The following is a 25,298-nucleotide window of genomic DNA, read 5'->3' on the forward strand; positions in this document are numbered from 1 at the left end:
CTTTATCAGTAAAAAAAAAAAAAAAAGCACCTGGATCTCCCTTCATTGACTATTCAAATGTTTGTATATGGGTATGTGCATGTGACTTCAAGTGACTAGAGGCAAGAAGAGGGCATTATATTTCCTGGAGCTAGAGTCTCAGGTGGTTAGAAATTCCCAGTGTAGGTCCTGGGAACCAAATGGGTCTTTTGCAAGAGCTGCAAACATTCTTAATTGCTGAACTATCTCTGCAAGTCTCTTAGTTTTACTTTTGTTTTATCTATCTATGTATCTATGTATCTATGTATCTATGTATCTATGTATGTATGTATGTATGTATGTATGTATCTATCTATCTATCTATCTATCTATCTATTTTTACCAATGAGTCTTTTATTTTTATGCACCAAGATTTTATGGAAATAAGAGTTAACCTGAAGCCAGGCAGTGGTGGCGCACGCCCTTAATCCTAGCACTTGGGAGGCAGAAGCAGGTGGATTTCTGAGTTCGAAGCCAGCCTGGTATACTGAGTGAGTTCCAGGACAGCCAGGGCTACACAGAGAAACCCTGTCTCCAAAAACCAAAAACCAAAAACCAAAAAAAAAAAAAAAAAAAAATCCTTAAAATAAAAAAGCCAAGTGCTACCTATATGCCAGCCATTATGCTATACCAGCGGCTTTAACTAACATTCACTGCATATTAGAATCACCCACTTTGACAGCTATGGGTTCACCTAAAATAAGACACACACATACACACCCACACACACACCTCTCATTATTGGTCTACTATCAGGCAGTGACTGAATACACACTGGGCAAGCACCCTATACTGAGCTCCATCTACACCTACAGCCTTTCCTCTTTATTTACTTACCTTTTTGAGACAAGGTCTCACTGCAAAGCTCAGGCTAGCCTTGAATTTTTTTTTTTTTTTTTTTTTTTTTTTTTTTTTTTTTTTATCTATTATGTATACATGTATCCTTGAGGGTCAGAAGAGAGCCCAAGATCTCATTACAGATGGTTGTGAGCCACCATGTGGTTGCTGGGAATTGAACTAAGGACCTCTGGAAGAGCAGTCAGTGATTTTAACCACTGAGCCATCTCTCCAGCCTGAACTTTTTTTTTTAAAAAAAGACACAGTCTTATATAGCCCAGTTTGGCCTTGAAATTGTTATAAACAATGTGGTGCTTGAGGTTCTGTTCTTCCTGCCTCTGCCTCCATTCTAAGTGCAAGGTTGAGTTACAAGAAAAAAATTAAATGCAATTCATAGCCTCCATCTTCAAGCTGTGGATCTTAGCTCTTATTTAACTTTAAGCAAGACAGAATAGATCTCCTTCCTTATAGTGAGGTGAAGTCTGAATGGGTAAATCGCGTGAAAGGCTGAGCTGAGGGCTCAAGCTTGGGCAGCTCAAGTGCCCAACAAATGTTAACTGCATTTGGCAAATTCTTAAACTAGACAACTGTTAGTCCGCAAGAGAATCATCCAGGAGGGAGTCATCTGTTGAGCTTAGTGTAATGTACTACTGTTTGCTGAGCCCCATTTCCAAAACTGAACTACAGCTAGGTGGATTAGAAATGTACAGTTCTAGCCAGGCTTGGTAGCATATGCTTTTAATTCCAACTCTCTGGGGGCAGAAGCAGAAGGATCTCTGTGTGTTGGAGGCCAGAGGGATCCACACAATGAATTCAGAAGGGTTACACAGTAAAACCTACTAAAAAGAAAGAAAAGAAAGACAGACACAAAAGCAGAGTGGTGGTGATGCACCCCTTTAATCCCAGCACATGGGAGGCAGAGGCAGGCAGATTTCTGAATTCAAGGCCAACCTGGTCTACAGAGTGAGTTCCAGGACATCCAGGGCTACACAGAGAAACCCTGTCTCAATACATACATACATACATACATACATACATACATACGAAAGAAATTAATTTACATTTCTAAATTTCTAACAAGTCTCAGCTGATACTGATCCTAGGATCCACTGGTATTATTTTAAAACTGGATAGAAACAGGGCTAGTGACAAAGAAACATTGGCTGTTCTTCCAGATGACTTGGGTTTGATTTCCAGCATCCATATATCTTTTAACAAGATTTTGTTAAACTCCAGTTCCAGGCGATCCAGTGCCCTCTTCTGGCCTCTGCAGGTAATGTATTCACAAAGTGCACAGATACACACGCAGGCAAAACACCCATACATAAGAAATTTAAAACAAGCTAGACAGAAACAACTGACTGGTTAGTAACACACATGCAAACTTAAATACCCATTTTCTCTAAGCATGCATTACTGTGTAACTACCAACATTTTGCTTACTCCATTCATGAAACCTGAGAACCTGAGTTCAGCCCAAAGTGCTTGAAGTGTAACAGTACAGAAAGGATTACAATGCATGCCAAGGAGAGGGGGAAACATAAACATTGTGAGTTCAAGGTGATCATGGATTACATATCCAGTTTTAGGATAGTCTGCCTGTAAATTGAGATCCAATCTCAAAAAAACTGATTAGAGGAAAAAGAGCAATAATTATTGATTAGTTAAAATTATTCTCTAAAGAATCTTAAAATTACAGAAAGAATTGTAGCTCTTTTAATGGAGAGCAGAAATATCTTTATATTCTGCTAAGAGTTTTACCTCTATTAAAAAAGGTACGGCATAAAATGGTAACTAATGTTTATTGAATAAACACTATACTATAGGATCCCAATTCACTGTTCAATAGGCATTCTTTCCATTAAAGAAATAAATTGGGGGCAGAAGTTGTCCAAACATTGAACTAATCGGCTCAAACTTGAACTAATAAGCACACAATCTCATACCAAGGGTTAGTATCCACCCTACCACCACCACGTGTGGCTCAAAGGTCAGGGTGAGCTCTATTTGAGGGACGCAAAACAACGGGGTGAAAGGTTAACAGGAAGTGGATACAAGACTAGCGGTCTTTAATGTCACCACACGACGAAGGGAGCCTTACTAAAAATAATCTGACCTAGTTTTCTCAATACTCTGCTGGTAAAGCCATAAAGAAAATATGAAAAATCTGGAAAGCAAAAAAAAGAAAAAAAAGAAAGAAAGAAAGAAAAAAAGGCATGAAACTCAGCAATACAGACTGCGTCCATGACGGGATAGAACACATACGCATGCGCAACATCCGGGCTCCCGGAAGCATGCCTCAGGCCGACGTGGCAGAAGGAGTGGCCTGGCCCTAGAGCATGGGGCGGAACTTCCGGGGACGACATGCTAGCCCCCCTCGGAACCGGAAGTCGAGCCTGGGAGCCTTGACGTTAGGAACGAAGTCGAACCTGGATCTGGAGCCGGGTGAGGAGTGGCATCGCGAGGTTGCTTGGTGGGGAGGCATGCTGAGGAGAGGCCAGGGTATTTCTGGCCTGATTGCTGTCCGGTTTTAGAGGAAAGGGAGGAGCCTGGAGGCGGGGCCTAGAAAGACCCTCACCTCTCGCGTCTGTGACCCGCGATCGGTCTCAGGTCCCCAGACCCCTCCCTTCACCTCCTGGCCCAGGTTCCGGCTCCCGCCTCGCCCTCCCAGCATGTTGAAGGGCATTAGAGGAATGATCTTTACTGCTTAGCGAACCGGCCCTCTTCGTGGCCCTAGAGGCTGGCTTGGCTTCCCGATCTCGATCTCTAGAGCTGAGTCTCAAGCCTCCGCATCTCGGGTACTTTCAGAGTTCTAGGAAGCTTGCCCCGCCCCTTTGGGTTGTCACCTCGACTGTCTACCTAGAATGGAGTCAAGATTGGAGTTTGACTCCAAGCTTATTCCACCCCTCTTCCTCCTTCAGGAACTTAAAGGGAGAGGGACGTTTCCCAGGCTTGATGTTAGTGGCATGTGCAACGTTTATGGTTTGGAAGGGATAGTTCCAAAAATGGCTTTGACTTCACAGAGTTTTTCTTTAGTCCGGCAGCGGTTCAGTTTTTGGGCTCTTCTAGCAAAGAGACCTATTGTTCTACTGCAACACCTGAAAGGTGGTCTCTCTCTTCCTGGTTCTCTTTTACCTGTATAATAATTAGAATGATAAGATGTTTGGATCTCCAGTCCCCTTCTTGGAATGACCATTGAAAGGACCTCCAACCCCTCCTTCTGTTGCTGGACAAGATAGTAATAGTTTGATAGCGACCTATCAAACATTAGAACAGAAACATAATTACAGGTATGCTTTTGGATTTAGAGTACCCATAGGCCTCTGCTTGAGGGATGAGATGAATGATCTTTGTCTTGGAATATTGCTACATTTTTTTATCTTAATGTTTCATTTGTGAGGTTAATACATTCTTTTCATGGAAAGACTAGGGTCAGAGTAACATTTGGATTATTGTAGGTCAGACAAAGAATACCGTTTCTCCCGTACAGCTGTTTCACAGTTTTCTTTGGGGGTGTGTTGGGTTGAACCACTTTGCCTTAGTGGTTAAAAAACAAACACCCAATACATTTTGCAGTTACTCTGTTTTTAGGATGAATGGATGACTTGGTGGTAGACACAATGAAAGGAGTGTGGAAACATTGTTATATTTACCTGTAACATCATGGTAGCTATCAGACAGAGGACTCCCATGTGACTAGACACTGAAAATCATACCACTGGAGAATGGCGGCTGCTGTTTTGTTCCATTAGGTCTGTCTGAAGTTGAAATTTATACCTTCTTGGCAGTGATACAACATGGGGTTCACAGTAACAAAATCCTTGCTTTGAGGAAAGTGACTAGGTACTGGCGGGACAGAAAGTTTCTGAGATCCTGTGGTAGTGTGGGAACAGTTCAGCTGATCACTGCCTGATAAGATCAGTCTCTTTTCGTCTCTTCCTTCCCTCAATACTTGCTCTCTCCTTAGGAAGTTTGTTTTGACTGATTCTTTCTTTTCAATAGGTCAGATCAAGTCGGGGATGCTTTCATAATGAATGTCAACCAGTCAGCTCCACCTGTTCCACCATTTGGGCAGAACCAGCCCATCTACCCAGGGTATCATCAATCTAGTTATGGTGGGCAACCAGGACCTGCAGCCCCTGTTACCCCCTATGGAGCCTACAATGGCCCAGTGCCAGGCTATCAGCAGGCACCTCCTCAAGGTATGTTTCCAGGTTCCTTTTGAGCTAAGGAAGGGAATGAGCAGTCTTCAGGTTAGATTGTATTGCTTTAACGAAGCTGCTTAGGGATTGTGATTGAGGAACATGAATCTGGCTCTCTAAAAACGAGGGCCCTGGGAATAATCATGTCTCACCTTGTTTTTACACATGACAATTTCTACGTAAGCCATCTAGTAAGAATACATCTTCCAGATTCAATAACAGCTCACCTTGGTGGGTGTCATCCTGGACAGCCTCATGACTGTTAGTGCATTACTAAGAGCTGGATGGAATGGTTATGGCCATAGCTCTTCTGCTGCCCGTTGACTTCGTCTCCCTGAAGTCACTTGTTCCTGAGATGTGTTGAGAATGCCTCTTATTTGACTTGTGGTTTTTGGTATACTACTACTCTGGGACACATTTGTCTGTAAGTGAATCTGAGTGCTTATTTGTCTGTCTGACTTGTAATACTCCCTGGATCTTTTACTGTCTTCATTTTTCTTTCCGTGGGTTTCCTCTTCTTAGATGCTCTGTAATATGAGTGAAATAAGAGAATTTGGTGTTGCATTAGATTTCATGTGTGTCTCTTCAGGAGTTGAATGTAGGCCCTGTGTATACATGCTTTAGTGTTGAGCTACACTGCTGCCAGCCCTCACTTTTGTTTTATATTACCTTTCAAAGAAGGTTAGCTGGTCCTCTTCCTGTTAACCTGGCAGACCTTATAAAGTTATTAATAGTAGACTTTTGGTTATGCTGACTAAAGAGGTAGAGTAGACCAAACTCTGTGAATCTTGTGTTGTTGTTTTCCAGACAGGATTTCTCTGTGTAGCCCTGGCTGTCCTGAAACTCTCTCTGTAGATCATGCTGGCCTGGAACTCAGATCAGCCTGCCTCTGCCTCCCTAGTGCATCACTACTGCCCAGCAACCAAACCCTATGTTGTTTAGGAGTAGATTCCATCAGGCCTACTGTCAGAGGCCTGTAATTCCAGTTATAAGGGAGGGTGCAGTAGGAGGAATCCCACTTTAAGCTTGCCTAGCCTGTAGAGTGAGTCCAAGTCCAACTTAGGTAACAGAGTAAGATTCTGTCTAAAAATAAAAGTGAAAAAGAAATTATAAATCATTAGCAAAGTGATTGCCTAACAAGTATGAGATCCTAGTCTCAGTTCCCAGAACCACCAATGAATGAATGAATGAATGAATGAGGTGGGTGGGGTGGTTTTAGAGGCTTGAGATAGCTCAGCAGGTAAAGGTGTTTACCACTAAGCATAATGACCCAAGTTCAATCCCCAAGATACACATGGTGGAAGGAGAAAACAAGTTGTCTTCTGATCTCCACACTGAATAAATACATACATATAATTAGAGCACTTCTTATTCTTGTAGATGATCCAGGTTCAATTCCCAGGACCCACATGCCACCTCAAACCATCCATAACTCCAGTTTCTTTCTTTTTTTTTTTTTTTTTTGGGGGGGGGGTGTGTTGAGACAGGGTTTCTCTGTGTAGCCCTGGCTGTCCTGGAACTCACTTTGTAGACCAGGCTGGCCTCGAACTCAGAAATCCACCTGCCTCTGCCTCCCAAGTGCTGGGATTAAAGGCGTGCACCACTATTGCCTGGCATAACTCCAGTTTCAAGGGATCCAATTCCCTGTACTGATTTCTTCAGGCACCAGACATCCATGTAAGCAGAACACTCTTACACATGAAATAAAATACATAAATCTAGTAAATAAATACATATAAAAACTTAAGAGAGTAGATTTAATAAAGAGGGGAAGTAAGTATCAATCAGGCAAGGCATGGGTAGGTTTTGAAAATGAATGAAATATTACCACTTTTTTAATCACTGTAAAAAAACAAATCGTGAAGTAGTCAAATTAGGTCTTGGTTCTTTTAGAAGTGCCTTGTTCTGGAGTGGGACTTTGACTGGACAGAGTCCACTTTTGCTCTGTTATGTTTGACTTATCAGAATGAAGTTTGTCATTCTCTTTTGAAAGAGGTTTGTTATTGAAGGGAAATCTATCTGGTTCTGTTATGGTTAGTGAACTTAACATAGCTGTTAAGTTTAGCTTGTGAATCTGATTTCTCTTAAGGGTCAGGAACATTTCAAAAGTATGGCTAAGCTTAGTGGACATAGTTTTGAGGGGAGATCTGATCAGAAAAAGGACAGAGCCTAGCTTTTGTGAGAATGTAGATAACAGCATTAACAATGGGATAAGCCACCTGTCCTGACAGAACTCTTAAAGAAAAAACAAGGTCTCCGACTTGTGAGAACTCTCCTGAACATGGGAGCAGGCAAGAAGAGCGTGAGTGGGATATACGCAGTGTACAAAGGAGGGGTCGGAGCAGCCTTTCTGGTGGCTGGCATAGCTCAGTCAAGGAACACTTGCCTAGCATTCATGAAGTCCTGGACTCAGTCCCCAGCACTGTAAAACAAAACAGGCAAACACGTCCCTACCTCCACCCTCAGTTTCGTGAATTTCTGGTCATCTTGACTCCCAAATGCCAGGATTATAGGTGTGTACCACCATGTAGTTTATCTTAGGTTCACTACATTTTGATTCTCTTTTACTGGTGAGAATGTTTTACCTGCATGTATGGATTCAGAAGAGGGAGTTGGATCCTCTAGAACTGGAGTTAGAGATGGTTGTAAGCCACCATATGGGTACTAGGAATGGAACATAGGTCCTCTGAAACTAGAACCCAGGTTCCAAACTACTGAGCCATCTTTCCAGGCCCTGGCAGGTGCTGGGGTTTGAATCCAAGGCTTCATACTAGGCAAGCAACTGACCACATCCTCAGCCCCCTAATTTCTTCCTTCTCTCTCTCTCTCTCTCTCTCTCTCTCTCTCTCTCTCTCTCTCTCCCTTCTTCCCTTCTTCCCTCCTTCCCTCCCTCCCTCCCTCCCTCCCTCCCTCCCTCCCTTCCTTCCTTCCTTCCTTCCTTTTATTCTTTTAAAGATAGGGTTTCTCTATGTAGCCCTGGCAGTCCTAGAACTCAATTTGTAGACCAGGCTGGCCTCAAATTCACAGAGATCTGCCTGCCCCTACCTAAGTACTCAGATTGAAGGCCTGTGTCACCACACCTTCGTAGAGCCCTTGTTCCTTATAGAGTAGTTCATTATGTTCTTGCTCATCTTCTTCTACATCACCCTCTACATGTATCCAAGTTTCTTAAGTTGTGGAGTAAGATGTTTTCTGGAAAAGGTTGAAGGCTGTCTTATTAAATGAGAAAGTATGTATTGGTCAGAGGAAGGTCCTACGTTGTGTTGCTCTGACTGGCTTCAGAGTCAGAGCAAGTAGCCTGTTTGTTGGACAGCCACATGCCAAATACTGCTGCAGTGAGAGTGGTGTGGTCCCTTTTGCTGTGCAGCTGGAGGGTGATATCAGTGAAGGTTTCCCTTACTGATCCTTGTTTTGCTTTCCTGCCTCAAGATGGAGGAGAAAATTATTTCCCATCCATTTAGTTTCTGTCCTTTACCCTCAGGTGTGCCGAGAGCCCCACCTTCCTCGGGGGCACCTCCGGCCTCTGCAGCACAGGTTCCTTGTGGTCAGACTACATATGGCCAATTTGGCCAAGGTGATATACAGAATGGGCCAAGCTCCACAGCTCAGATGCAAAGGTATGTACTGGGTGAGCCTAAAATCAATGTGATGAAAGTAGGTTAGGGATGTTATGAGGGTCTATTTTTTTCTCTTATCTATCCTATTTGTCTTTTAATTATTTTTTATTACATTTATTTATTTTGTATATATGAATGATATGTGTGTGGGCATGTGTGGAGAGTCAGAGAAGAACTTGTAGTAGTCCATTCTCTCCTTCCAGTATGTGGGTTCTGGGGAACAAACTCAAGTCTTTAGGCTTGATAGCAAGCGCCTTTACCCACTGAGCCATGTTGCTAGTCTTGCCAGGTTATAGGTACTACTAATGTCCAGCCCTGTCATGAACCCATCTTAGTACCTGGGTTCTTTTCCATATTATCTTTTTGTGAACCTAGATTTCCCCCCACTTTACCAGACATCTATTCCCACAATGGTTCCAGTCCTCATGAGCTTATGCTAAGGAGGACATGGGAAGGAGCCCAGGGCTGTCTGTCTCTGTCTCCCTTTTCACTAGGCCAGGCACTTAGTAGGACTGACTGGTTAAATTTGTACACAGCAAGTTCTGAAATGAAAAGAGTCAGAAGGGGCTGGAGAGATGGTTCAGAGGTTAAGAGCATTGACTGCTCTTCCAGAGGTCCTAAGTTCAATCCCCAGCAACCACATGGTGGCTCACAACCATCTATGATAAGATCTGATGCCTTTTTCTGGTGTACATGAAGAGAGTGACAGTGTGTACGTAACAGAAAAAGAAAAGAAGAGACTCAGAAGACAAGCTGCCTAAGTGAGACCTGATGAAGTTCTCTTTGCATCAGAGTCTATGAAAGGAGGAGGGCACGTCTGTCAGAATGTTGTCTGGGTTCTGGGAGCAGTTTAAAACTATAACCAGGTAGTGGATATGGAAATGGAAAAATGATTTCTGGCACTTACCAAGTGTCTTGTATTCATATACTATCACGGAGTGTAAGTCTTAGATAAGGCAAATGTGGGACACAATCCATGATAATAGACAGACAAATAGGAGAGTACAGAAGTTGGAGAAGCAGGCAGGTTTCCAGTATGATTTACTTTGTTTCAGGACAGGGTCTCACTGTGTAGCCCTGGCTGTCCTGGAACTCATTCTGTAGACCAGATTGGACCTCAGACTCACAGAGATCCACCTGCCTTTGTCTCCTGAATGCTGGGATTAAAGGTGTGTATTGCCACTGCAATACACAGCAGATCAAAGACTTTCAGCTGGGGGTAGAATATTATTATAACCTGAAAAACGTTTTTTGAAGTGCTCTGGAAAAGTGAGATGAAATAGAAATTTAAGAAAACAAAAAATTTCCCCCCAAACTGAAAATTAGGTTGTTAGAAAGAAAATGAAAGTCTCACAGGCCAGAGACTGAGTGGGGCTTGAGGTCAGAGCACCACCCATTAGGTGGAAATCATCAACCCAAGAAGCCAAGGTCTCAGACTTAAGGAGGTGCTGATGATAGGAAGTGAGTCCTTGCACTTTCCCATGAGGTGTTTGGAATTGAGACTGATTTTGGACTACACTTGCAGAAAAAGTCTCTGAGCACTGTCAGAGAGAATGAGAAGCACTGCTTTGTTCAGGTTGGTTGTTGGTAATCAGGGAGGTAAGGGAATATTTTGCAGTAATAAAAATAGTATAAGCCTAGTGTGGTGACCTACCCTAGCTCTTGAGAGGCTGAGGCAGGAGAATCACACGTTTCAGGCCAGCTTGGGCTACACATTGGAGATTATTTCAAACAAACAAACAACAGTAACAACAACCCTTATAAACAGATCTAGGCAAAGCCAGATGGTGACATATGTGTGTAGACTCGCAGGGAAGCTAAGGCAGTGGGGTTCCTTGAGTCCAAGAGTTTGATGCCATTTTGGCAACATAGGAAGGTCTGGTCTCAAACAAAAACTCAGGCTGTGTGTGTATGGCAGCACACGTCTTTAATCCCAGTACTTCAGAGGCAGCCAGATCTCTGTGAATTCAAGGCCAGCATGGCTATGAGTGAGACCCTGTGTCAAAACAAAAAAAAATCAAGCAAAGATTATACATACATACATACATATATATATATGTATGTGTATATGTATATATATATATGTATATACACACACATACATACATATGTGTGTGTATATATATACACATGTGTGTGTATGTGTGTGTATATATATACACACACACACATATATATATACATATATATATATATATATATATATATATATATATATATCTTAAAAGCAACATTGTTATTATTATTTTAAGATTTATTTTTAAATTGTGTATGTGTGGTGGTCCAGATGTTCATAAAGGGCACTGGCTTCTCCTGGAGCTAGAGTTACAAGATGAGCCATCCTATGTGGGTGCTAGGAACTGAACTCAGGTCCTCTGCAAGAATAATACATACACTTAATTGCTGAGCCATCTTTCTAGCCCCAGCAACAGGTTTTACTGACCCAAAATTACTCTAGTGTGGTAAAGCCCTGAGTTTGATCCTTAGGACCACAAAAATAAACAGCCTCATAAAAACATGAAAATGCTTAGTTACAACTTTTTTGGCTTTTTCAAGACAGTTTCTTTGTGTAGACTTGGTTGTCCTAGCTCTGTCGACCAGGCTGTCCTTGAACTCAGTCTGCTTGACTCCATCTCCCAAGTGCTAGGATTAAAGACATGTGCCACCAGCACCTGGCAAGCATTTTTTATTACAGTTTCTTTGTTTGCATATATGCTTGATGAGTGCAGAGGTCAGAGGTGATTTGTGGGTGTTGGTTTCCTTCTTCTACCATATAGATCTAGAGATCAAAGTCAGGTTAGGCTTGGTAGCAAAGAGCCTTTACCTAAACCATGAGCCACCTCACTAGCTCAGGCTATGGAGTGTCTAATGGAATAGCGCTTGTTTGTTTGTTTGCTTGTTTGAGACAGGGTCTCTCTGTATAACAGTCTTGGCTATCCTTCAGTTTACCCAGGTAAATCAGATTGAACTACAGAGATCCACCTGCCTCTGCCTCCTGAGTGCTGAGATTAAAGGTGTGTGCCACTACTGTCCAGCTTAATGGAATGACATTTAATGGAATGGGAATGCCATGGATAAATTTCATAAAAAATATGAAAAACCCCACAAAATCCAGTGTGTGTGTGTGAGATGATGATGTTTCTGTTATATGTACATTGGTGTTTTGACATATCTGTATGAGGGTATCAGATCCCTTGGAATGGGAGTTACAGACAGTTGTGAGCTGCCATGTGGGTGCTGGGAACTGATCCTGGGTCCTCTGGAAGACCAGCCAGTGCTCTTAACCACTAACCTATCTCTCCAGCCCATGATTCTATTTTAAGAAGGCTAAAAACTGACAAAACTGAACTCCAGTATTTTAAAGACAAAGGGCTGGTAATTGAGAATTAGGAGTAGTTACTCCTGGGAGAAAGGGGAGGGAATCATGAAAGAGACACATGTTGGCTCTTTGGGATGTAGTGGTCTATACTTTCTGATTGGTTTCTTATGCCATTGGCTGTACTAGAATTGTTCAAGTGTACATATTTATGTTACATCTTTCAAGTAAGTTAGGAATCAGTTTTAGACTTTGGTTCTAGCTCATTCAGTTATGCTTTTAGTGTTTTAGTTTTCCATCTGCTCTGTCTCATTATTTTGCTATAGGTTTAGATAAAATAGAAAAACTATAGGTGCTATATAGGTGTGGTGGAGCATTTGACAGAATAACACTGGGCAGTTGATAGCATTGATTCACACTACTAGAGCAGTACCATGCAGTATAATTAGTCTGATAAGATTTGCTGAGCATCTGCTGTGTGGTTAGCATGTTCAGTGTTGTGGACCACAAAACAATGCAAAGCCCAACAAAGAGCTTGAGGTAAGGGTCACTAGCAGAAGAACTAGTTGAAAACAATGCTATGGATGGGGTTAATGGGATAGTTCACCATTAGAGTACTTGCATGCCTAGCATATGCAAGTGTCTGGGTTCAAGTCTCAATACAGTACACTTAAAAGAGATACCAGTTGAAGGAGAAGTGACTGGCTGGGAGGGTGAATTAATGAATAGATGAGTGTTAAACTCAAGAACAGATAGAACTGATCAAATATAAAGCACTAGTTGTTTAGTAGAGGTAAAATAAGGCAGGAAGGGACTGGGAAGATGGTTCAATGTGTAATAGTACCTGATAACCTCAATTTAAGTACCACAACCAGTTCCAGATGCATGGTGCACATCTGTAATCCCAGCAGTCTTGCAGTGAGATAAGATGTGCAGACAGGAGGATTGGGCAAAAGCTTGAGGTCCAGCTGTCCTGGAGTATGCTGTGCAGCAGACGCTGGGAAGGCTGCTTCACCGTGGTGGGCATGGAGAGCTGATATTTGAAACTGTCCTACCTCCACACATTCACTAACCTCACCATGTATGTGGGCATGCGTGCACACACAACACTCTCGAGGCAAAGGCAGGTGGATTTCTGTGAGTTTGAGGCTAGCCTGGTCTATAGAACGAGTTCCAGGGTAGCCAGGGATACACAGAGAAAGTCTGTCTTAAAAAAACCAAACAAACAAACAAACAAAACAAAGAAAGAGAGTTGAAGAATCCAGCTGTATTTATTCAGTCTCACGTTAGTGAGCACTTGCTGTAAGTCTGCTTATGTGTGCCTTTCCTTCCAACTTTCTCATAAAACTGATCTAGGATTGAAGCTTAGGAGATGGAACTTGTCTATCAAAATAAATAGTATTTGACTTGAGAGTGCTTAGTATGTGTGGAGTGAGCCTAGTGGAAAGTACACATTGCCACAACTCTACATGTGTGAAGCTATCAGAGCTCAGGATGAACATAAAATGCCAGAACAGTGTAGCTTCCTGTTATGGTGTAGAACTCTGCCAGCTTTGACAGACATCCTACCTTCAAGTCATCTCTGCTTTCACTCTCTTTACAGGGTCCCTGGTTCTCAGCAGTTTGGGCCTCCATTGGCCCCTGTGGTCAGCCAGCCAGCTGTGCTTCAGCCCTATGGCCCTCCCCCCACAAGTACACAGGTGACTGCACAGCTGGCCGGAATGCAGATCAGTGGTGCTGTGGCCCAAGCCCCTCCCCCTTCTGGGTTGGGCTATGGTAAGTAGTGGTGGGACCAGGATGCTCTCATCCATTTTTCAGAAATTTTGGTCCTAGAAATTTTTATTTCCTTCACCTTTGAGCCCCAGATGCAGGGACAGTCTTTTGATTTTTGTTTTGTTTGTTTGTTTTTTTTTTAACTTGATTTTTTTCCTTCAGTTTTGTTTGTTTGATTTTGGTTTTTCTTTGTTGATGGGAGCAGAAATTACAAAATGATGCAGAATGACTTGGCCTCCACCTCTACCTCTTCTGTCTCTCAGGTCCACCAACATCATTGGCCTCAGCCTCAGGAAATTTCCCTAATTCTGGTCCATATGGCTCCTATCCTCAGAGCCAAGCTCCTCCCCTTAGCCAGGCTCAAGGTCATCCTGGAGTCCAGCCTCCCCTGCGATCTGCCCCACCACTGGCTTCCAGCTTCACATCCCCAGCTTCAGGTGGTCCTCGGATGCCTTCCGTGACTGGGCCACTCCCGCCTGGACAGGGCTTTGGGAGTCTCCCAGTAAACCAGGCTAACCACGTGTCCTCGCCTCCTGCTCATGCTCTGCCCCCAGGCACCCAGATGACTGGGCCCCCAGTACCACCACCACCACCTATGCACTCCCCTCAACAGCCGGGTTATCAGCTGCAGCAAAATGGTGAGTTTTTCCCTAGCATCTGGCTAGAAGTCAAAGGCTTCAGCTGTTCAGAGTTTTTGTTTTGCTTTAGGATAACATTGCTAGGATATGAGATTTATAAGACATTTCTTATGACTCTTAGTCCATTCAGATAGTGAGGTCTTTTTTTTTTGAGTGGCTTCCTCAGGACCTACTAGACCTCATAATCAGTTTCAAAGTTATTTTCCTGATGCTTTAAGAAGAGAGAGGGAAAGGATTGTGAGTTTGTTAAGCTTATGCCCTTGTCTCTCAGGTTCCTTTGGACCAGCCCGAGGCCCTCAACCTAATTATGAGAGCCCATATCCTGGAGCACCTACTTTTGGCAGTCAGCCTGGGCCTCCTCAGCCATTGCCTCCTAAGCGCCTGGACCCTGATGCCATCCCTAGCCCTGTGAGTAGGGACCCATGTGATATTGGAAAGCATACATTGTGGACCAGAGGAGTAGACTGACCTTAGATGAGACGTTTGCTTGGCATTTTTGATAACATTCCATTTTCAACCCTCTTCTTGAAGACTTAGAAAATCTAAGCCTTTGAAAGGGAACTTAAAGTTCCCAAAGTCTTTAAGGCAGTTTAACTCAACAGCTATACAGGGAAGAAGGGAACCAAGAGTGATCAGGATGGTGGTAGAGCTCTGGGTAGAGGGCATTGTTCTGTGGCTCTTGGACATAATAATAACAACAACATGGCCATCTTTGTCCTTCTGTGGAGGAGTGGCTGTGTCCCATTCCCTAGATCTAGTAGGGCATCATTCTGTTGGTAGGAGCTCTCTGGTGTTAAGTGGTCAGAGCAGGAAAGTCTCACTGGTTCCTCTCTGCTCCTATGTAGGCAGTGTTGTAAGATGATGTCCCCAGTACTGTTGACTGGCAGGTCCCTACTGTGTAAATGTGGAGCAATCACAGTGTATAAAGGCAGGGTGCATATAAAGTCCATTAAGGAAGCTGCTTGTCCCCAGAGCTGCTGGAATACTCACTCCTTCCTTATCAGACACAGGTAGAGTAGTTCTTTCACATAGGGCCTGCTTTATATCCTGTCTGTAACATCAATGTCAGTTACCTCTTCATACTTAGCCATTGTCATATTCCATTTGTTCTCTTCCTTCTTCCTTTGGGGAACTGCCATGGTGAGGAAGCCTATTGTGTAAGGGGGAACTCAGGAGGACCGAGAGGTTCCTCCCTCCCCTGCCCTGCTTCTCTCCTCCACGGCAGGAAGGAGAGTCTAGCTGGATAGCTGAGGCATCTCCCAGCATGAAAGTGCTTAGGTATAGGTTTGACCTTCTAGGGAACTTCCTGTTCCTCAAGTTTTTTTCCATTAGAGCCTCCTTAGAGAGCCCTGTTTGCCTCCTGCTTGCTCTGCCTGAGCTTATATTGCTCCATTTTAGTCTGAGTCACTGAGACCTTCTTGTGAGGTATCCACTGGGGGTCCCTGACTTCTGCAGTCCGCGCTAGGCTCCAGCTCTTCATGTCTGACTCACCAGGGTTAGAGAAGTAACATCTGCCTCTTGTTCTTTTGTCTCCCTCCCTGTGTATCCCTGCTGCCTTTATTATTAAAACACTAAAAGCAACTTAATGAGCTGCCTCCTCAGCAGAAAACCAGGCACAGAATAGACCCTGATGCCATTCCTAGTCCAGTAAGTGCAGGGGTGGGAGTCCGTGCTTGTCATCTTGTGTTAGTGTCACTCATGCATGCCTGTGACTTCACCTCATCCACCATGTCCATCCCTTTTCATTCTCTTCCCTGAGCACTTCTAGATCCTTGCTTTTATAAGCTGAAGGATATGCATGCCCCAAGTCACATGTACAGAAGACATAGAACTGTCAGCAGTGCCTTGAGTATGGGATGGTGAATGGCCAGCCCCTAAGGATGGGCCCTGTAGCATGTTAAGCTTTGGTTTTAGTCCTGCTGGCTCCTCCAGGAGCTTGTGTGTGGCATGTGATGGAACCAGACAGAGTTGAGCAGCAGATCCTTCCAGTTTAGTGTGAGAAGAAATGTTGCAATGGGTGGCTATGAATGTATAGGTTCATAGCATTTCTTACAGGGGGAGAGATTTCTTGCTTTGGGAGAGTGTGGGTGACCTCATTTGAGGAGTTTTAGACTTTGGTGATCTCTAAGCTTCAACTCTCTGCTGCGGGATATAGTCTTATTTGCCCTTTACTTTTTCTGGTTTTATCAAACTCATCTTGAAGTAACTAACCAAAAGTCACCAGCCTGAACAAGGGTCTGATTACCAGCTTTGCATATCCTTTTTATGTTTGTTCTCCTCAATGTCTTGTCACAAGTAGAGGTTTGAGGACTGGGCCATAAGGATCGGGCACACATCGTCTCCTATATGGACCCATTGACACTCACCTGAAAGGAAGGCAGCATTTGCTTCCTTACTTTACCTAGTCATTTCTGCCTGTTTAGTTCTCTCCTCCCCGTGTTCCTTGTTAATTTCATTGAGTTTAGAACCATTCCAGGTAGATCCATTTCTATATGGGTTTCTGTCCTCTGTTCTCCTTGCTCTGACTCAGTATATCTTATGGAGAGGAAGGGAGGGAAAGGTTTGATAGAGAATGGAATCCAATCATGTCTTATCATGATAAGCTTTCTTGGAGTAGAAAAAATAAAAGGGTACTCACTAATGATTGGAGGCCAGGGGGTGGTTTATCGGAAAGTCCATTCTCACCAAGGCCTACCCAGCATCTCCTGCTAGCTGCTGCAGAGTGGAAGGTCAGTACTGTGCTATTTGATATGGTCTTCAAAAGAAGAGCATGCTTGGTGCATGAAGTGTTTTTTGGCAAGTTATCTGTTCTTGTGCTACCAGCTCTGGCCTGCTTTTGTCCAGTACCTGTTCTTTTATCATCCCACTCACTTCACTTTTTTCCTACAGATTCAGGTTATTGAAGATGATAGAAACAACCGGGGTTCAGAGCCATTTGTTACTGGTGTACGGGGACAGGTGCCACCTTTAGTCACCACCAATTTCCTGGTAAAAGACCAAGGTGAGATGAACTTTAATGTCTGTTTCCTTATGGCAGTTAATTCTCTAAGGCTACAGATCATGCTTTCTAACCAGAGACCAGTCCTTCCCACCCTACCTCAGTCCTTCAGGGTCTAAAAGTTCCTGCCAACTCTTAACATTTGTGGAGGTGGGGTGACTCACCAATGGAGAGCTGGTACCCAGAAAGCTTCTGTGATGTGGCTCAAATCTTCTACTTCCTTCAGGGAATGCAAGCCCCCGTTACATTCGATGCACATCCTATAATATCCCGTGTACATCTGACATGGCTAAGCAGGCTCAGGTGCCTCTGGCAGCTGTCATCAAGCCACTGGCAAGGCTGCCCCCAGAGGAGGTAAGTCTGGGAAGGGGCTAGAATACAATGAAAGGGGGTGGGGATGGGGAAGGAGGTTTCTTTCTATATGGGATTCTTGCTGGCATGGAAGACATCTTGGTTGGGCAGGAAGGGACAGACAGTATGTTTGGTATCTTTCTTTCCCAGGGCCCAAACCTGGTAGCAGTGATAAGATGAAAGTAAAGGCAAACAAACTACTTTGTGAGACCAGGGTTCATAGGAGGAACAAATGAAAAGAACCAGAGTGTGCTGTGTGTGGAGGCTCACACCTGTAAGTGTAGCACTTAAGAAGCTGGAATGGGAAGCCATAGAGTTCCAGCCCAGCCTAGCCACACAGTAAGCTCCATCTCAAAGAGTTAGCCCTGGTATTCACAAAGCAGAGGTAGGAAGATCTACGTGATAAAACCAGCCAGGGCTATATCCTGAAACATCCTGTCTTAAAACAAAACAGGTAGGTCCAACCTAATTTCTAGAAGCATAGCAGCTGAATGTAGGGACTTCTTATTGTGTGGTCACATCTCTGGATGATGACAAGTCTGTTATTCTGTTGTGTGTGTGTGTGTGTTTTAAACTCAAGTTATGTTAGCTTGGGCATAGGCAAATAAACAAGAAGGTACTATTGTATCCAGTACTCTGTCCTTCACCTGGCTTGGGCCCCCATCTGTCCTTAGGTACAGTATGTTTGGTATCTTTCTTTCCCAGGGCCCAAACCTGGTAGCAGTGGTAAGGATGAAAACAAAGGCAAACAAACTACTTTAGGTAGATAGTACTTTAGGTACTGTAATCCAGTACCTAAAATTAGCATTTTTTGTTTTTGTTTTCTCAAGACAGGGCTTCCTGTACACCTATTCCTGAGACTCACTCTGTAGACCAGGCTGGCCTGGAACTCAGAAATCTGCCTGCCTCCACTTCTCAAGTTTTGAGATTAAAGGCATGTGCCACTACGCCTGGCAAAAACATCTTTAAAAAATTAGGTAGCTGTTTATTTAGAACTGGACCGTCAAGGCACAGTGTATGTTCTGCCTTCTCATTTCCTGTGTGAGTGCTAGTGAGGACAGTTGGATGCTGTTCTTATGTTTGTAAGATGACATCTACAGGACAACAGTAGGTGTCACAGAACTCTCTTGAGTGATGGGGGAAAAGTATCATAGATATGCAGGGAAGGAAACAGACGTCATTTCCAGGACAGGAAAAGCCATCTTTGGCTTTGTCTTCATACACTCATGGCAGTCCCTGGCTTGCTATGGCCAGTTTCATAGGCCATCTTTTTTAGGAAGGAATGCATTTTGAGATAGAAAATGAAGAGAGCGAGCTAGGGTTTTTCTGGTTATTGTTCTAATTCCCTTCCACTGTATTCCTTCCCCAGGCAGAATACCTGAGCCGTGCTGCCTCTCCCTCCAGTCTGTGTCATATGTTCTATATGTCTGATCCTTCTGTAGCCTCCTTCCACTTGAGCCCCTTCTCTTTGTTCCTTAGGCTTCACCATATGTTGTGGACCATGGCGAATCTGGCCCCCTGCGCTGTAATCGCTGCAAAGCATACATGTGCCCTCTCATGACATTCATTGAGGGAGGGAGGCGCTTCCAGTGCTCTTTTTGCAGCTGTATCAATGATGGTATGTTGTGGGGACTGAGCTTCGGGGTAAGGCTTGCATCCACATCATTCTCTTTAGCATTAGATAAATGAGGGAGCATTTCTCAGGAGCTGGGGAGGTAGGCACAAGTAAGGATGGTATGGAATGATATGAAGGAGTTTAGCTAGAAGTTGGCATACTTGGGTTGAGCATGAATCTTTTGAGTAACATACTGCATTCTCCCCACAGTTCCTCCCCAGTATTTTCAACATCTGGATCATACTGGCAAACGTGTTGATGCTTATGACCGTCCTGAGCTGTCTCTGGGATCTTATGAATTCTTGGCTACTGTAGATTACTGTAAGGTAAGGGAAGATGGTGAGAAAGGAACAGTGGGTGGAGGATTGGGAAAGCCCAAATTAGCTGTTAGCATTTCCCTTACTCTGTCATGGTCCCCTTTGATGCTCATTGCCCTCTAGTCTCCTGCCTGCTTACGGTTTCCCTGTACCCGCAAAATTTCCTTCCTCTACAGAACAATAAATTCCCTAGTCCTCCTGCCTTCATCTTTATGATTGACGTCTCTTACAATGCCATCAGGACTGGTCTTGTTCGGCTCCTCTGTGAGGAGCTCAAGTCACTCTTAGACTACCTGCCTAGGTGAGAGTTAAGGAAGTTCTGCTTCTTTTTGGTTAATGGTGGGTTTCTGGGTTAACTGAGCAAGTGGAACATTATGTCGTGAAATTGTGGGAGGTGAAGGAGGCGGCCAATCTGGGTAACAGTGTCATTTTCTACAGGGAGGGTGGAGCAGAAGAGTCAGCAATCCGAGTTGGCTTTGTCACCTATAATAAAGTGCTCCACTTCTACAATGTGAAGAGCTCCTTGGCTCAGCCACAGATGATGGTTGTATCTGATGTGGCTGACATGTTTGTGCCATTGCTGGATGGCTTCTTGGTCAATGTCAGTGAGTCTCGGGCCGTTATCACCAGGTAAGAACCAGATGGTGGAGAGTGTGAAGAGATGGAAAGAGTGGGAAGGTACAACGGTAGAAGGCCAGGGAGTTACAGAGCAGTTAGTAGATGGCCAGGGGTGTGTTCCAGGATTTTTCAGTCTGGGAGCCAGATTACTATTCAGGAAATTCAGAATGGAGGAAGCTAAAATCTGAGTGGCAATTTTGGTTGTCTGCCATTATCTATCTTTTCAGTTTATTGGATCAGATTCCAGAAATGTTTGCAGATACAAGAGAGACAGAGACAGTATTTGCTCCAGTTATCCAGGCGGGGATGGAAGCTCTGAAGGTAAGGCAGGAGTCCCTGGCAACCTCCTCTCGCTTTCCTCTGACCATGTTATCCACTGGATTGATAACTGTCAGCCCGTTTCACACAGTGCCTAATGAACAACAAAGAAAAAGATGAGTGAATAGTGGATGAATAAAGAGAGGAATAAATGAGTAGTTTATCTTTGCTCTTAGGCTGCCGAGTGTGCAGGAAAGCTGTTTCTGTTCCACACGTCCTTGCCCATTGCAGAGGCCCCAGGGAAGCTGAAGAATAGAGATGATAGGAAGTTGATCAACACAGACAAGGAGAAGGTGTGTGGCTCAAGATGGGAGGGGCATTTCATTATAGAGGAAGGCCTTAACTTTCTCATGTCAACTCTTCAGTGCCACCTGGTGGACTGGGATTACATTTGGCCCATTTGCAACTGCCAACCCGATCACAAAATTCTTGTTGACTTGACTAGAATCTTCCTTTTTTCTCTTTCATTTTTTTGCTTGAGATAGGGGGTTTATCTCTGTAGCCTAGGCTGGCCTGGAACTCACTAAGTAGTCCAGGCTGGCCTCATACTTGTAGTGATCTATCTCTGCTTTCTGTGTGCTGGGATTATAGGTGTGCCCAATCACACCCTATACCTTTTCTTTTTCCTTCCCTTCCTTTCCCTTCCCCTCTCTATTCTTCCTTTTCTTTCCAACTTTCTCCTGTTGGAAATACAAGGTGGTAGGTCTGAAGTTTTGAAACTACGAGTTTCTCATTTTACATATACAATCCTCAAATTGGGCAAAGCTTTTGACATTTCTTCTTTTCTCTTTCAGACTCTGTTTCAGCCTCAGACAGGTACCTATCAGACTCTGGCCAAAGAGTGTGTGGCCCAAGGCTGCTGTGTGGACCTCTTCCTCTTCCCTAACCAATATGTCGATGTGGCCACACTTTCTGTTGTTCCCCAGCTCACTGGAGGCTCTGTCTACAAATATGCCTGCTTCCAGGTATAGGACTCTGGGTGTGGAAATATCTGCTTATATGTGAGTGGCTCTTTAGCTATTATCTTATTAGTGGTGTTTTAAGTTGAGCCCAGGGTGTAGTGGTTAGGTGCATAGGTTTTAAAGTCACTCCTGGGTTGATACTGAGGCCCCCCACTCACTGGCCTAGAATACTCAATTACTCATCTTTTGTTCTTTCATCTGCAAAGTAGAGTTTACTAACTAGGATTTGTCTACAGAATGAAATAATTATATATAAAGCACTCTGTGTGCTCCCTGCTATGTCATGAATCTGCAAAAGCTTCATTGTCACTGTTGTCCTTGTTTTTGCTGTTACTCTGATTAAGTGGGCTTGTTGAGAGGAAGGGGTGCATGGAGACTGACTGCAGGATGAGTTGTGTGGTCAGTGATGTGATTTTGGGCATGGACTGCAGGTGGAGAATGACCAGGAACGGTTCTTGAGTGACCTGCGTCGGGATGTACAGAAGGTGGTTGGCTTTGATGCTGTTATGCGGGTTCGGACAAGTACTGGTGAGTTTTGGTTGAGGTTAAATCTGGTTGAGACATACATCCTACCTTTAGCCCTGACCTGTCTCCTTGGCCTCAGGTATCCGTGCTGTAGATTTCTTTGGAGCTTTCTACATGAGCAATACAACAGATGTGGAGTTGGCTGGACTGGATGGAGACAAGACAGTGACTGTGGAATTCAAGCATGATGACCGGCTCAATGAAGAGAGTGGAGCCCTACTGCAGGTGGCAGGCGGGAGACAGGGACAGGGGACAGAAGTTGGGGTGCATTCATTGGGAAGAAAAGGATGGTTAAAGTTGTGAGGGAGGGGTGTGAGTTCCCCCTTTCTCCCTTCCCCTAGTGTGCCCTGCTTTATACCAGCTGTGCAGGGCAGCGTCGTCTCCGAATCCACAACCTGGCCCTAAACTGCTGCACCCAGCTGGCTGATCTGTATCGAAACTGTGAGACTGACACGCTCATCAACTACATGGCCAAGTTTGGTGAGAGTAGAAGCAGAGCGGGGTGGAAGTGGCCAGGATGGTCAAAAGTTGAGCACTCCTGGGTAGGTGTGATGGTGGGAAAATGCATGTGATGGGAAACAGACCAGTGACTGTTGTCTTTCCTTCCCATGTAGCATACCGGGCTGTTCTGAGTAGTCCCGTGAAGACTGTCCGTGACACTCTCATCACCCAGTGTGCCCAGATCCTGGCCTGTTATAGAAAGAACTGTGCCAGCCCTTCTTCTGCAGGACAGGTGGGGCAAGGATGTTAGTGGAGAGATTAGTTCAACAAAACTTTGCATTTTAGAGGGACTTCTCATGACCAGTGACTTTATTTCCATAAATCCCTCAGTTGATTCTTCCTGAGTGCATGAAGCTACTCCCAGTTTACCTGAACTGTGTGTTGAAGAGTGATGTTCTGCAGCCTGGAGCTGAGGTCACTACTGATGATCGTGCCTATGTTCGACAGCTGGTTTCCTCCATGGATGTGGCTGAGACCAATGTCTTCTTCTACCCTCGGCTCCTACCACTGGTGCGAATGAGGATTGAGTGTGAGACACTGTACTGAGGACAGGGCCTCTAAGGAGGAGGTGGATTGCTTTATTACCAATACTAAGAAATTTGTTTTTACATACAATTCATATTACTATCTAAAGACTTAGCTTTCTTAGTTTCTGTGCAAAGTGTGTTGTAGTTCTTGGTGATGTTTTTTCCTTTTTGTCTAGACAAAGTCTCCCCTTGATAGTACCACTGAACCACCAGCAGTTCGAGCCTCTGAAGAGCGTCTAAGCAGTGGTGATATATATTTGCTGGAAAATGGGCTCAACCTGTTCGTCTGGGTGGGAGCAAGCGTTCAACAAGGCGTTGTCCAGAGCCTTTTCAACGTGCCCTCCTTCAGTCAGATCACCAGTGGCTTGGTGAGAACAGGGTGTCAAGGATGAGATGGGTATGGAAAACACTTTGATTTAACTGTGGGTCAGTGAAGTCATGGCTGGTCCCTTTATTATGTATCAGAGAACACTTGAGGCAAGGGAAGGGGCTATCATGGTTTTTCTGGTTTCTTCACTTCAGAGAATACCTAAATCTGTGTTGTTCACTCTTGATGGACTTAAAAGTACTTTATCATAGTAATGAATGAATTTTTGTTCCAGAGTGTTCTGCCAGTTCTGGATAATCCACTGTCTAAGAAAGTTCGAGGCCTCATTGATAGCTTACGGGCACAGAGAATGCGGTACATGAAGGTAACACAGATGTTCTGTTTTGCAGTGGTGGGGCTGGATATTGAACCCTAGTCCTTCTGTATGCCAGACAAGCACTCTTAGCACTGAGCTACATGCCCAGCACAGTATTTCTTATCTTGTCAAGTCAGCAGGAAGGAGCATAGGGAGGGAGGGCATGAGTACTTCATTACCATCTGCTCTTCCTTACCATCTGCCCTCTGGCTGTAGCTTATCGTGGTCAAACAGGAAGACAAGCTGGAGATGCTGTTCAAGCACTTCCTGGTGGAAGACAAGAGCCTAAGTGGAGGTGCATCCTATGTGGACTTTCTCTGTCATATGCACAAGGAGATTCGGCAGCTACTGAGCTAAAGCAAGTGGGTAAATGGCATAGGGTCCCAGGCCAGCTTCCAGGAAGAACCCCAGATTGGCAGAGAAATTGGGACAGTTCCATATCTTATAAGTCATGTAAGCTGACCTCAGTTGACTTCTTTGGGGGGGGAGGGTGAGATATAAGGAGACACCTTCTTTCTGGGCTCAAATACCCTACCACTCTGTCATGTCCTGCTGATTGAAGGTGCCCCAGGCCCCTTACTCTACCCCTTCTCCCGATAATCCTGTTGTAATGAATGTAGTTTCTCAGTTCACTGTATATGACTCGGTGTTGGGGTTTGGAGGCAGCCAGGCCCTGGCAACAATGTGTCCCTTTGGACCAGCCTCCAAGAGGAAAGGGGCAGGCAGGAAGAAGTGGGAATCCCAGGGTTATTACAGGAGGTGGCAAATTCAGCTCCGTGTCATCAACAACTTCCTATATTAGGGATAAAATATACAGGTGCACAAGAGCTGGGGTACAGACCGTAGGTGGTGGAGAGTAAAATAGTTGGTCCTTTGGGGGCCTGGTGGTCAGTAGCAAAGTCATAGTTACTGAGGATGGATGACTGGTTGTCTCTCTACTTCCACTGTGCGTGCTCTCTCTCCCCTGCAATGATTGGTGAGCACTTCGTCGACAGAAGCACATAGCTAGAGATGAGTGAGCCTGGGGTAAGAATTGCAAAGCATATTAACATCTAGGGGAAGTAGCAGCCTCCTTTCCAGATGGAGAAGCCCCAATCCTGGATGGTTCTGTAGAGAGCCTGATGGTCAACTTGCAATACCTCACAGAGCCAGCCCACATCCCACTCAGCTTCCACCAGAAACGTTGTTGGGGAGAGGCAGAGATGGCAGGAGCCCTGTCTTCCGGTGCCAGGACGTTACTGGAATTTGGTATTGACTGAGTGGCTGACAAGTTATCTTCCAACTCCAATTGGCTGGGCAGGACAAGGGCTAGGAATGACGGTGGTCAGGCTTGCCTGCTCCCAGCCCAGGATGCCCCTGCTATGGACCTTTCATTTCTTTTCATTGGTTTATTTTTCAATGCATCTTTAATTTGTAAAGAAATAAAATAAGATGTAACCAGTATCCCTTTCATTATGTGACTTCTCCCCACCCTGCCTGCGC

The 25,298-nt window shown here is 44.4% G+C and overlaps 1 protein-coding gene across 4 annotated transcripts; it reads left to right on the forward strand.

Annotated features, from left to right (window-relative positions):
• The first annotated feature begins 3,135 nt into the window (after nucleotides 1-3,135).
• On the forward strand, nucleotides 3,136-25,259 carry Sec24c (SEC24 homolog C, COPII component). Of its 4 annotated transcripts, XM_034497916.2 has the most exons (25): nucleotides 3,178-3,300; nucleotides 4,858-5,057; nucleotides 8,539-8,674; nucleotides 13,594-13,766; nucleotides 14,027-14,200; nucleotides 14,318-14,401; nucleotides 14,673-14,809; nucleotides 15,980-16,048; nucleotides 17,291-17,402; nucleotides 17,626-17,753; nucleotides 19,230-19,368; nucleotides 19,576-19,691; nucleotides 19,859-19,983; nucleotides 20,121-20,312; nucleotides 20,528-20,621; nucleotides 20,795-20,911; nucleotides 21,413-21,583; nucleotides 22,012-22,108; nucleotides 22,185-22,330; nucleotides 22,447-22,585; nucleotides 22,720-22,838; nucleotides 22,937-23,116; nucleotides 23,310-23,501; nucleotides 23,736-23,825; nucleotides 24,033-24,323. In XM_034497916.2, exons 2-25 carry the CDS (start codon nucleotides 4,886-4,888, stop codon nucleotides 24,171-24,173), a joined length of 3,243 nt encoding a protein of 1,080 aa, XP_034353807.1. In that variant the 5' UTR covers nucleotides 3,178-3,300; nucleotides 4,858-4,885; the 3' UTR covers nucleotides 24,174-24,323. The 4 variants fall into 4 exon arrangements, with proteins under 4 accessions (XP_034353806.1, XP_034353807.1, XP_034353804.1 ...); XM_034497913.2 differs by having other exon boundaries at nucleotides 14,027-14,401; nucleotides 24,033-25,259; XM_076931224.1 differs by lacking the exon at nucleotides 3,178-3,300 and adding an exon at nucleotides 3,527-3,653 and having other exon boundaries at nucleotides 14,027-14,401.
• Nucleotides 25,260-25,298: the final 39 nt, after the last annotated feature.

This window comes from Arvicanthis niloticus, chromosome 3 (assembly GCF_011762505.2).
Source record: "Arvicanthis niloticus isolate mArvNil1 chromosome 3, mArvNil1.pat.X, whole genome shotgun sequence".
NCBI classification, from domain to species: domain Eukaryota; kingdom Metazoa; phylum Chordata; class Mammalia; order Rodentia; family Muridae; genus Arvicanthis; species Arvicanthis niloticus.